The sequence below is a fragment of the Saccostrea echinata genome, unplaced genomic scaffold, assembly GCF_033153115.1.
Source record: "Saccostrea echinata isolate AGI-Se365-2 ecotype Australia unplaced genomic scaffold, CSIRO_AGI_Sech_v1 ptg000028l, whole genome shotgun sequence".
In the NCBI taxonomy this organism is placed as follows: Eukaryota; Metazoa; Mollusca; class Bivalvia; order Ostreida; family Ostreidae; genus Saccostrea; species Saccostrea echinata.
The window spans coordinates 11,885,991-11,899,900 of record NW_026889777.1 but is presented as its reverse complement, the minus strand read 5'-3'; the positions used below and the strand labels follow the sequence as shown (position 1 = coordinate 11,899,900).

At 34.8% G+C, this 13,910-nt stretch overlaps 1 protein-coding gene across 1 annotated transcript; it reads right to left on the bottom strand.

Annotated features, from left to right (window-relative positions):
- Positions 1-1,549: 1,549 nt before the first annotated feature.
- On the bottom strand, positions 1,550-13,796 carry LOC133194122 (3-ketoacyl-CoA thiolase B, peroxisomal-like). The gene is made up of 12 exons (XM_061330096.1): positions 13,569-13,796; positions 10,425-10,518; positions 10,080-10,134; positions 6,534-6,613; positions 6,207-6,249; positions 5,940-6,041; positions 5,360-5,440; positions 5,139-5,235; positions 4,769-4,859; positions 4,205-4,384; positions 3,041-3,242; positions 1,550-2,153 (listed from the first exon to the last, which is right to left on the bottom strand). The coding sequence occupies exons 1-12, from the start codon at positions 13,743-13,745 to the stop codon at positions 2,075-2,077; spliced, it is 1,281 nt and encodes a 426-aa protein (XP_061186080.1). The 5' UTR covers positions 13,746-13,796; the 3' UTR covers positions 1,550-2,074.
- Positions 13,797-13,910: the final 114 nt, after the last annotated feature.

The window sequence follows — 13,910 nt, the reverse complement described above, 5'->3', positions numbered from 1 at the left end:
TTTATTATTATTATTATTATTTTTATTATTTTTCCGCCGAATGGTTTTTTGTTTCAAAAGATATCGAAAAGATTCATGGTCCATAAGAATGTACTTTGTAAAAGATTTTTGCAGTTGACCCTGCGTATATGAACTTTGACCCCTTAAGGAGTTACAACCCCTTTCGCAATAAAACCTTGTTATCACTACTCCTTCGAAACCATAAACCGCAGAGGTATGGAACCTTCACCAATGTCTTCGGCTACTTGAAGGGACTCTTCAATCTTTTCATTGCAAAAGTATTCGTCGACCCCTTTTATGAGTTATTGCCCCTGAAAGTTTTTGATGTTTACGAATAATTAAAAATTTTCAAAACGATAAGTCGTAGAGACATGGGACCAACTGCATAAGATTAATTGACCTTTGACCTTAAAATATATGCAAAGGTCAAAGGTCAAGGTCATTCAAAAAATGAGAAATTAAGCTCTTTTTATATCCTTGTTGTCTTTCAACATATATTCTATATCTTTGCATCTTTAATATGTCCTCTTAAAACTATTTCAAATATTTCATACTTGTCCCCAAAGTTTGACCCCTTTAAAAGTTATTGCCCTTTTCATTAAAAATCTTGTTATCGCTACTCCTCCGAAACCATAGACCGTAAAGACATCAAACCTTCACTAATTTCTTCAGGGTCTTTAGACACAACTTCAGTCTATTCAGTGCGAAAGGATCCGATGCCCCATTCTATCAGTTATTGCCCTTTAATGTCTTTTTGCTTACTGTTAAACCTTATAACTTTAAAACTAAAAGTCGTAGAAGCATGGGGTCAAGTGCAATGTGACCCTTGACCTTTGACCTTCACTATTTTTTCAAGGTCAAAGGTCAAGGTCATTTCAAAATTTTTAAAATTTTCATTTTTTCCATTTTTCAAGCAATTTCTGGTTTTTCTTGTATAAAAATAAACAGTAGAGAGTTAAAAATGAAGAATATATGAAATTTAAAGAAGGTGGAAAGACCTCTAATTGTTCGAGAACAATTAGTCTACTAGTTTTGTAAAAATATTGTTTCATTGAATCTATATAATCTACTTTATAAACAAGAAACCCATGGAACCAGTTAAATTTTGCTTAATTTTCACAAGGCCACAAACATTGACCCCCAGGAATTAAAATGATTCCACAGTAACCTGGTGTTATTTTATGGACAATGTAGCATCATTAATCCAGTACCCAGCAAGCAAAAAATTTGTGTCGATGAAGCATCCCCGTAAATGACATATACCTTTTATTATTGATAGGTATAATTGTAAATAATTTAGTCCAGTTTACAAATTCAGTCTCAACAATTCAACTCCTAACAATTCATACCTTATTTTAAACCATTGCTGTTACAGATCATCACCCATTGTGACACTTGCTGGAAAATTTGACTAAACTTTGTGAAATTCAAGTCAATTTATCATATATGAAGAGAATAATCATTTAAACAGACAAAATCTGGAATGAATAGTTTATTTAGTAAGAAAACATATCACAATTGATTTTGATGACAAAAAAAAGTTCATATGTTTGTGCTATTAACACAAATTAAGTACATTGTAATTATTAATTGTTATCATCAGTTAATGTTTTTGCTTCTTTTTTTTTAGGAAAAGACAGATAATAGATTGATTTTTATGTACTACTTGTGTCCATTTTACTTTTATAAGATTATGTATTAAAGGCCATGTACATCCCATCTTTAATGTATTAATCAATCAGTTCTTTGATTGCAATCCCCTGTAAAATGGACAACATAATTCCTATGAAACATATGAATTATATGAATACCATCTGCATAAATATACATTTATTTACACATCTGAAATGAAGTTTTTGTACATAATTGGACATTCATTAAAAAACGGCACCAATTTTTCCCCTGCTCAATGATCTTATGATCATGACAAATAAAAATCAAAAAGTAAAATGTCTTCCTCATAAATTAATCTTAAATAGATGAGGATTTCACTGACAAATATCACAGGCTCTTCCCCCTTCCAAGCTCCTCCTCCTCTTCACAAGCCACACCTCCTCTTCATAAACTCTGCTTTCTAGGCCAGTCCTGGGTACTCGATCAAACACGCAGCTCCCATGCCTGTCCCCATACACATAGAGACCACACCAAAGGCCCTGAAAAAGATCCCAAAGTAGATTTCATTGCAATGATGCTTTATAGATCTATACCTGCTACTGTATACTGAGTTATTTTGACATCAGGAATATTTGGCAAATTTGATACCAAAAAAGAGTTTGACATTTCGGCATTTCATTTTCTGGCAGATTTTCAAAAGAAAAATTGAAGAATTTGAAGTATTTTCAAGCCTTTTTTTAATATTAATTTTTATTCTTTATCAATCAAAGATACAAGCTATGATAACACAAATGTCTTTTCAAAGAAACCCTTTATAGCTCTATTTCAGTGTTCTGATATGGACAAAAAAAAATGCAAATTTCCAGTATACTGAACACACAAAAGTTCTGACATCATTTTTGGAATTACTGTATACAGGGAAATTTTCACTCCTGTTTTATTTTCGCTCCTTTCTCCCTACTGAAAGGTGGGCGAATGAAAAATGGGGCGAATTCAAAGAACACGGTATAATTTCTTAAACAGAACTGTGACTGGGAGAAATTAAAACAGGGTAAAATTGTAGACAAGTGTGAAAGGGCGAAAATAAAATGAGGCGAGACTGGACTTGTGATACACCGTACTTTGTGTACAATGGTAGATTCTGAGATGATGGCAACCATAATTTATAGAATGTGTTTTTTCCTGCAGTTCAGAAATATCAAAGTAGTTTCTTTCCCAACGTTCAAAGGGTGATATTACACAGGTCAATGTGGGTAGCACGTGATCTGTGTGTACACATTGTTATAATTAGAGACATGAATATTGAGGATTACAATATGTGATGTGACCAAGAGAGCTATATATTACATGTTTACATGGAATATCAAGTACTAGCTATTAAATCATGGAGTGAAAAAAAAAAACAAACAGAAAATCCAAAAAGAACCTTTTTCCCCTTCGTTCTAACTCGTGCAGGAGTGTTGCAATCTGCCTTGCTCCAGTACAGCCCAATGGATGACCCAGAGCTATAGCGCCACCTACTGGATTCACTTTCTCTGAGGGAATTCCTAGCTTCTGAACAGTATAAAAGGCCTGACTAGCAAATGCTTCGTTGATCTCAAAAACATCAATATCATCAATAGTTAAACCTGAAAGAAATCAAGATTATGTTTAGTCCTGAGGAAAAAAATATGTTTGTTTTCTATTTATTTCTATGTAATTCTACTATTTTCTCTTTTGTTTGCAACATATGTTTTACATAGTGATGGGAATCAGTGGGAATTTCATAATCGATGATCGGGCTACTGTGACTAACTAATTATCAGTTATAATTGGACATTTACAAAGTCTGTCAATTTAGTTTATTAAATAGTACGAATGGGTGAATAACTACTTTCTGAGGTGGTCTAGCTGTAGTTAGAATAATCTGTGTCTCGGGACAAGCCTTAGTCCATAGGACAATATCATTTTAACGATAGAACGTTCTGTCTAGTCCAGCTGGTTCATCATTCATTTTGTTGAAGCCAAAGTACGTCCATACCCGGGAATGAGCGTTGTTATCCGGGTATGAATACAATGTCTGTTCGTCTGCACCATCACAATGCACAATTAAGTTAATAGACATATTTGGCTTAAAAACTATTATGCTTGTAAAATAAAATAAATAACCCGATTAATCGGAATAAAAATTTTGTAATCGAGTGCTTGGATTATGCCAGCAATTGACTGATTTTCGATTATAATCAATGATTGGAACACCACTAGTATTACATGATTAAAAAAAATAGGTTGGTAAGTTGGATTCTTTTTTTTCACTTTTCAATTTTTTATTAAATAAAAGAATAAACTGAAATACAATTTTTTAAAGGCAGTTTGAATCTTTTTTCTTCTAGCCATTTCATTTTTTTTTAACGATCTACCCAACAGCTCTATAAAGTAACCATATGTCCTATAAACCATCAGATTTGAAGAAAAATGTACAGACATGCAATTTCTGGATTTCAGTAAAATTAAAGTCAGAACATAAAATTAGGAACAGTCAGGTTCAGGTTTCATATCCAGACTCAAAATAATCAACAATTTCCCATGCATCAGAAATTAAGGAAATTACCTGTCTTTTTGAGAAGCTCTGGAATAGCTACAGCTGGACCAATGCCCATTATATCTGGGGGACACCCCACCACGGCGTAGCCTCGGATTACCCCAAATATCTTCATTCCTCGTCTTTTGGCTTCTGATCTCCGGGCCATGAGAACAGCAGCTGCTCCATCACTTACTTGGCTAGAGTTCCCTATAAAGTGGAATACAGTAAATCCTGAATCAAGTTGACTTTCCAAATGAAATTCTAAAGAGACATTACAAGTGCTTGCTTAGTACAAGCTAGTATGCTTCATAATGAAACATATTTTTTGTAAACAACTACTGAAGGAAGTTTAGTGGGACAGTGAAAAATAACTACCAGAAAAGAGATTCAGAAATTCATTGAGTATCAGGTATGCAAGAAAAGGAAAAAGTAATTATACTAAGTGCGTTTAAAGCAGATTTAAAGGGAGATAACTTTTCATCACATTGAAATTCAGGCTTGATTCTACATGTATATAAAATTAAAAAGAGCAATATAAATATGACTAGTGAAACAATGAACAATGGGACCACAAGTTTTGTGATTCACTACCTGCTGTGGTGGATCCACCCTCTTTAAAAGCTGGTTTGAGTTTCAGCAGGTTTTCTAACGTTGTGGGTCTGGGACCTTCATCTTTAGTGACCTTTCAAAAAACACCACAAAGACGTAAGCACAAATAAAGACAACTCTCACTCTTCACATATTCTCAAGTCTTATTCTTAAGGTTTGTTGACAATCTGATAAGAGAAATAACTCTCTTTATATAAACTTTATATAATTATACTATAGATCACAAAGAAATTGCAGCTGGTTTGTACGAGGATTATGATACAAAATATGTATGCCACAGTTATCATATTCCAATTATCTTGGCTAAACAAAAGAAACACCGAGTTGTGATGATTTTTGTACTTCTACTCACTGTGACAGTTTGCTCATTCCCGTCTTTATCCGTGACCTTGGTTGTCACAGGGACAATTTCTTTGTTGAATGCCCCAGTCTGCTGTGCTTTTCCCGCCCTGTCACCATTAAATAGAAAACCAAATATCATCATTAAATAGAAATTCAACTGCATTAAGACGAGGTACATGTACTTCTTTATAGTTCCGCTACGACACAGCTGTTAAGCCTATAACCTCTGACCTTTGCTGGGACAGCAGAGCGAATTTATCCTGCTCTTCTCTGGTGATTCCAAACTTCTCTGCTACATTCTCTGATGTTATCCTGGAAAACACAAAACTCAGAAAGTTAAAATGGCTATTCATTCATAATCACTATAGTTTTACATCCACTCCATTATTTATTTTAAGAAAACTGTTTTAGAATAATCAATAACTTCTAAGCTAGTTATAGATCCAGTTTTGTTAAAGCCATATGCATGAACAACTTTTAAGAAGCATCACAGGTCAAATGTTTCAAAACTTGGTGATAATACAAACTGTACATATTTTCACCCATTTAAAATAAATAATTTATAGAGAAATTAACATAAACAATGAAATTGCAGTCTTTCTTTGTTAATGTTTGATTAAGAGGAGATGAATGGTTGCAATCATTGCAGGAAACATTTACATAACCTGCTGACAAGGTTTGTATTTTGTCTGCAATGTTGCAACCATCCATGCATGTATATTAGTTTATATTATATTTTATACAAAGGCAAGGTATATGCATTTGTTGCTATTCTCTATTTTTCGTATTCGATGTGAGTTTATGATCCTACCCCATTGGGATAAGTACTTGTCTGGCAAGATCGTGGTCAAACACAGAGGGGTTGATTGGCACTGTAGAACTTGTGTTTCTGTGCATTGTCATAGATTCCACTCTGTTCAATAAAAAAATGAGCAAATATATCTTTCTCATATTTTAAATATGCAAAAGTATTCCTTTGTGTTACACATGTAGATGTAAACTTATAGTATTATTCTGTTTTAATCTATAAGTAAAGGTTAAGCTTTTTTTTAAAAAAAAAAAAGAAAGACAGATTTACCCTGCTCCAATTCCTAAGTCAATCTGACCTGTTTTTATGGCACCTAAGATAAGAAAAATTAATTCATATTTGTCTATACACTGCAATATTACCTGACATTACTTTTGTACTAAAGATCATTATTTATTGCATTTCTTGAAATCCTTTATCAATTTTCAGAGTAATATGCAATGAAAATCCAAGAAATTGCAATAATGCATGAGATTTTACAGTCATGCTACCAGCCAATTTTCAAACAGTAATGTGGTATTAATCACCTTTTCTCGTTCAATACACCTGTAACATTCACTCCCTTTACTCACTGACATATCCCCCTGCCTCACTGACCTGCTATGTTCATACAAGCCTGTAGTCCAGAGGAACACTGTCTGTTTGTAGAGTGTATCGGGGTCGTTTCTGGAATTCCACTGAAACGAGTAATTATAATGGCGATCAAGCTTTTCATGGATATAACAAATAAAGTCATCTTTTGTTTCTACTTGATAAAAAAATTAATGATATTTTAAATGGAACAACATTTTTAACATATAACAGAGAGCAATTTAAATTTTCCCTGAAAGTTTGATTTAACTACATTTTACTGCATAGTGGAGATCAACTAGATTGCACAAATCAAAAAAAAAAAAAAAAAAAAAAACGAGGCCCATGGGCCACATCGCTCACCTGAGCACATTGGCTAGGCAAAAGCACAAATCAGTTCAGTATTGAAAAGATTACCTAGGGTTTGGGGGGAGGGGGGGGGGGCTTGAATTTTAAACTACCTGATGATGCTTCCATGTCAATATAACAAATGGCTTTATTGTACTTGTATAGATTTAAAAAAAATTTTCCCATATATTCCTTTGTAAAAATTTGATCCTCCATTGTGGCTCCTCCCTCTCTCAGGGGTCATCATTTGAACTTGAATCTACACTACCTGAGGATGCTTCCATATCAATATGACTAAACATAGCTTTCCTGTACTTGAGAAGAAATATTTTCTCTATATGTTCTTATGTAAAACTTTCGATTCCCCAATGGGCCCCATCCAACCCCTGGGGGTCATCATTTGAACAAAATTGAATCTACACTACCTGAGGATGCTTCCATATCAAAATGACTAATCATGGTTTGCAGTTCTTCAGAAGAAGATATTTCCCTATATATTTCTACTTAAGACTTTGATCCTCCATTGTGGCCCCATCCTACCCACGGGGGTCATGATTTGAACAAAATAGAATCTACACTACCTGAGGATGCTTCCATATAAATATGATCAATCAGGGCTTTGCTGTTTCTGAGAAGAAGATTTTTAAAATTTTTCCTATACATTTCTATGTAAAACCTTGATCCTCCATTGTGGCCCCGCCCTACCCCCGGGGGTCACGATTTGAATAAATTTGAATCTACACTACCTGTGGATGTTTCCATATAATTATGAACAATCTGGGTTTTGCTGTTCCTGGGAAGAAGATTTTTCCTATATATTTCTATGTACAACTTTGATAGTCCATTGCAGCCCTGCCCTACCCCCGGTGGTCATGATTTGAACAAACTTGAATCTACACTACCTGAGAACGCTTCCATATAAATATGACTCATCATGGCTTTGCTTTTCTTGAGAAGAAGATTTTTAAAGATTTTTCCTATATATTATTTCTATATAAAACTTTGATCCTCCATTGTGGCCCCGCCCTACCCCTGGGGGTCATGATTTGAACAAACTTGAATCTACACTACCTGAGGACGCTTCCATATAAATATGACTCATCATGACTTTGTGGTTCTTGATAAGAAGATTTTTAAAGATTTTTCCTATATATTTCTATGTAAAACTTTGATCCTCCATTGTGGCCACGCCCTACCCTCGGGGGTCATAGTTTGTACAAACTTGAATCTACACTACCTGAGGATGCTTCCATATAAATATGACCCATCATGGCTTTGCTGTTCTTGAGAAGAAGATTTTTAAAGATTTTTCCTAAATATTTCTATGTAAAACTTTGATCCTCCATTGTGGCCCCGCCCTACCCCTTGGGGTCATGATTTGAATAAATTTGAATCTACACTACCTGTGGATGTTTCCATATAAATATTACTCATCATGACTTTGCTGTTCTTGAGAAGAAGATTTTTAAAGATTTTTCCTATAAATTTCTATGTAAAACTTTGATCCTCCATTGTGGCCCCGCCCTACCCCCGGGGGTCATTGTTTGAACAAACTTGATTCTACACTTCCTGATGATGCTCCCATATAAATATGACCTATCATGGCTTTGCTGTTCTTGAGAAGAAGATTTTTAAAGATTTTTCCTATATATTTCTATGTAAAACTTTGATCCTCCATTGTGGCCCCGCCCTACCCCTGGGGTCATGATTTTAACAAACTTGAATCTACACTACCCAAAGATGCTTCCATATAAATATTACTCATCATGACTTTGCTGTTCTTGAGAAGAAGATTTTTAAAGATTTTTCTTAAATATTTCTATGTAAAACTTTGATCCTCCATTGTGGCCCCGCCCTACCCCTGGGGGTCATGATTTGAATAAATTTGAATCTACACTACCTGTGGATGTTTCCATATAAATATTACTCATCATGACTTTGCTGTTCTTGAGAAGAAGATTTTTAAAGATTTTTCCTATATATTTCTATGTAAAACTTTGATCCTCCATTGTGGCCCCGCCCTACCCCAGGGGGTCATGATTTGAACAAACTTGAATCTACACTACCTGAGGATGCTTCCATATAAATATGACTCATCATGGCTTTGCTGTTCTTGAGAAGAAGATTTTTAAAGATTTTTCCTATATATTTCTATGTAAAACTTTGATCCTCCATTGTGGCCCCGCCCTACCCCCGGGGGTCATGATTTGAACAAACTTGAATGTACACTACTTGAGGATGCTTCCACATGAGTTTCATCTTTCCTGGCCGTATGGTTCTTGAGAAGAAGATTTTTAAATGTTGCCATTATTTTTTCACTAATTCCTAATTATCTCCCCTTGAAAGAGGGAGTGGCCCTTCATTTGAACAAACTTGAATCCCCTTTACCCAAGGATACTTTGTGGCAAGTTTGGTTGAAATTGGCCCAGTGGTTCTTGAGAAGAAGTCGAAAATGTGAAAAGTTTACAGACAGACAGACAGACAGACAGACAGAGAGACAGACGGACGCCGGACAAAATGTGATCAGAAAAGCTCACTTGAGCTTTCAGCTCAGGTGAGCTAAAAAAAATATCATCAAAATTTAAAATATATATATTTTGAAAGTGAGCAACAAATTGTCATCGCAAAATATTGTCAAACTAACATTTTCAAGAAATTAACATTGTCAAATGCATGTAGATCTAATTACATGTATTTAGAATTTTCCCTGGCCCATTGATAAGAAAATGCTGACAAATTTTCATGGGCTATCTTAAAAATAGCCAGCATGGTTTTATGAAAAAGGGTTTTAAAATGAGGGGAACTCTGTCCTCTTCATTTCATTACAATCAAAACTTTTAAAGTAATTATATAGACTAGTAGTATTATTTTGAGATGGTGCTATTCCTCAATTTATACAGATAGAAGTCTTAGAGATGAAGTAGCCAATAAAATAACTGTACATGCAGTTGAACTTCGGTATCTTGAACACCAATATCCTGAATACCATGGATATGTCAAAGTGATTTGAAAGTTCCAATCACTTATTCTCCAAGAATTTTACCCTTGATATCTCAAATCCTGGGATATCTCCTTGAATTCTTTTCTTTGTCCCATCGAATTTGACATAATTAGGTTTGACTGTATGTAAATGCCTCTTAACCTTAAAAGTCAACTTTATATCAATTTCAAATCCTAACTATTTGCATGTATATATAATTTTTCCCAGGAAGAGTAATCCTTCACCTGAAAAACTGTCCAGTTCTGGCTGAAACAGCTGGTCTGGGATCACCAACATTTCCTACAAAATTCAAACAAAAGTACAGTCAAATTTTATCATCTTGAACTCCATGGGGCTTGGTAAAAAATTTGAGATATCCAATGATTCAAGATATTAATATCTGAGATATCAATGTTCAACTGTAGAAGTTATTAAAGATTACAAATATCCTCAAAGTAGAGAAGAAAAATTGCTCTAAATGGATTATATCAGCAATTTATTAATTTTTTTTTTACATGTAAACCATTTGGTTAAGGGACTTTGAATTTGACATGACTCAAATTATGATATCAGATTATTATCTGACTGACCGACACAGATATCCTGGACATCCTGGGGTGCAACATTGGCCTCTTGTAGAACAGCTTTAAAGACTGGGACAAGAAGATCATCTGGGAAAGTTTCCTACAAAATACAAAATTCAAGGGAATACATGCAGTCAAACCTCGTTATACTTCAAGATAACTGAGGATTCAAGATATCCAGGGTAAAATACTTAAGCAATAAGCAGCTGGGACTTCAAAATCACTTTGACATATCCATGGTATTCGAGATATCCATGTTCGAGATACCAAAATTCAACTGTATATAGAAATTAATGCATTATGTCAAATTTTTCATATAATTTTGGCTTATGTACATTTGTTTTGTCAACCCAGCTGTTATTTTACTTTTAAACAGTAAAACTGTGCCTTTTCTTTGTTAATATCTTGACTAAGCTTTGGAATTCCCCTCTTCCTCTTTAAGTAATATACGAGGTAAATTATTTCTAAAACTACACTTATTAAGTCCCTGGACTTACAGATGCTTTATGTTACTTACATTGTTTTACCAGGAACATAATTACAATGTAGTACATACATTCCTGTATTACTTGCTCTCGAAAAAATAATGAAGTTTTAATCACCCTAATTCACCCAAGAACTTTTAAAGTTTTCTAGGAAATTAAGTTAATGAACCTCGGTCCACATAGGACACCATTCTTACATGTATCATGTATCGTTGGAGACTTAAATTCGTTATGGTCCTAGAGTTGAGTCCCTTTTATTTTCCTCAGATATTTCACAAGATTGTGTCCACTGCTCCACCATACATGGTTAGAAATTTTTTTTGGATTGCTTTTGTCATATTTTACAAGTGCAGATGACAAAGTATGCCATGTTATTGCATTAAAATAAAGAGGAAGAAGGAGGAAGCTCGGCTCCATCTTGCTGTCTATGAAATTGATCAACCCGATATATTTCTGTAGACAGTAAGTAACAAACCTTATATTAAGTAATAATATACCTACAACTGACCTAGGCCCTATACCTGTATACTTCTACCAGTAAGCGGCCACCATCAAAATGTTGACTATTATGCCACTAGGTGTGCGCATGTTTAAAAATGATTGTGATAGTCTATTTAAAAGTTAGTTTAAAAACAATTATGCTGGAGACTTATTGACAGAGACGAGCCTTGAAGCAGTCAAGGCTCGGAGCCATCACAGTAGAGGTGGGTTGGGCGTTCCACTCCTTGATGGATTACTCAGGTTAGGCACAGCCTACCAAACGGTCATTTAACTCCCGTTTGGTGGTCAATCTCCCATATCAGAGACGAATTTTACGGGCCAAACGGTGGTCTTTTTTTTATTCTATTCCAATTTTTATTAAAATAAAGCAAAAGCACATTTGCATAGGCATCGTGGAATTTTAGTGAACATATTCCTCGCACAATAAACATAGTGCGGTCGATTTTCCATGTGCAATTTCTCCGTAACTTCGTAAAAACGATACCAATAGTTGTCCGTAATGGCCGAACGTCTTGCTCAATCCATCAAAAAAAGAATTATATTGCGTCTTGTTGGATGAAAATTCTATTTTATCCAGTGGTTTAACTCTTGATAAGTTAACTTTCAATCGCTCTTTGGATCTTCGACAATATTTATCTCCATAAAATCCCATTAAACACAAGCTCCTCGTACTTTACTGGTATGGTTGGCACTTATTGCTATAAAATTCAATTTTTCTAGACCTGAACGTAATATTTGTTGTTATTTTTCTTTTAGGATGAAGTTTCAAATTCCATGCAACCTTTTGTGGTTTAATATGCATAGAACTGACGAATTTAATATATTTGATGAATTATTTTCAATAAAAGATTTACAAAGTGACTGTTGCAATTATTCTTGTTTCTATTCCAAGTACATCATTTTAAAACAATAATTATATCACAACCTCACTGTATATACTATTTTTATAAAGAATAAAGCCATTGCATACAAAATGAATGAAATAAACTTGAAAACTTGTTTTTCTTTTATTTCCTAATTGAAAATTGACACTAATGTGCCTCCGTAGTTAAATCTGACTTTTGACCAGGTGAAAAAAAAGATCATCATTTTTATTGGTTTGCATTATTTGATTGGTTGTCCGGATAATCGAAATAGAAAGTACGGAACATGACTGACAGGTGCAATTTAACATTGCTGGGGAAGGAGTGAGAAACATTGCACTTGTTTACGTACGCGACAATTTTGTCAAATTTTTGAATGACTCTGCGCAAAAAATTGCACGTTGAATTTCTGATTTTTTTCATTCAGAACACCGATCAATAAATATCTTTATTATATATGCTATAAATAGTCCCTACATAAACTATACAAATGCAAACAGTTCATAACACTACATATTCACTGGATTTGAAGCTGTATTCACTGGAGGGCCAGTGCGCGTGCAGCGGCATTGTGACGTCACAATCAATCAATACCTTAAATCACGTTGAAAACAACGGTTGCAACGGCCGGAGCCAGCTGTATATATGAGCAGGAAAATTTTTAGGGAAGTTTATCGCAGGATTATTTTCCAAACATTTAATTCGATGTCATACGCACAGCAAAAGGGAAACATGGAAGTTATAAGTTGTAATCTGGACATTTTTTTTTAATTTTTCTACGACAGAAGTTACATGTAGTTCATGAAAATGGAATCGTCATGCAGCCTTCAGTGTCTGATTCATTCAAATCCTGACTATATAATAAAAGAGTTATGGACTCTTTCGGTGGTGAATATGGTTTGTTATTCACCAGAAAAATATCAATATTGACCTCGGCTTCGCCTCGGTTAATACTGATATTTTTCTGGTGAATAACAAACCATATTCACCACTGAAAGAGTCCATTACTGCATGTATAATATTTTATTAATTCCGCCTGGTTTAAAATTATGCGCCATTCCATGGAATTGAACACAACGATTTTTCTCTCCCAAATGGTCAGTAAATACTGACTCCGATATGGGAGATTGACCACCAGACGGGAGTAAAATGACCGTTCGGTGGGCTGTGCCCAACCTGATATTATTACCATCTGACTATGTCTTTATTTTAGCAGGCATCCGTGTATATTTTGAAATTATGGCTACATATAGCAGTGTCAGGCAGATTAGCACGAGTGTGCCCCCATTTTTAGAAAATACCTTAAACGATCCCCTGTTTCCTTTAGCAATTGGTGTCCTACGAGCAGAAATAATAACAACATCATCTGGACCGTCGGGAAACCTTCTGGCGGCAGCTTCACTGGTCAGCACTCTGTGATAATCATTATGTGACCCTGTCGTCGACAGGTGTCCGAATGTAACTTGAAGCCGCTCCATGACTTAAACAAGACTAACTCAATACGAGTTCATTTTCTGGGCTTTAACTGGCATAAGCCTAGATTTTGACCGCTCTGTCGTCGTCGCCCGTTCGAAGTCCAACAAATACACATTTGGGAATGTCGATCCCGATCTAAATTGATGTTAAAGCTCTGCAAGAATCTT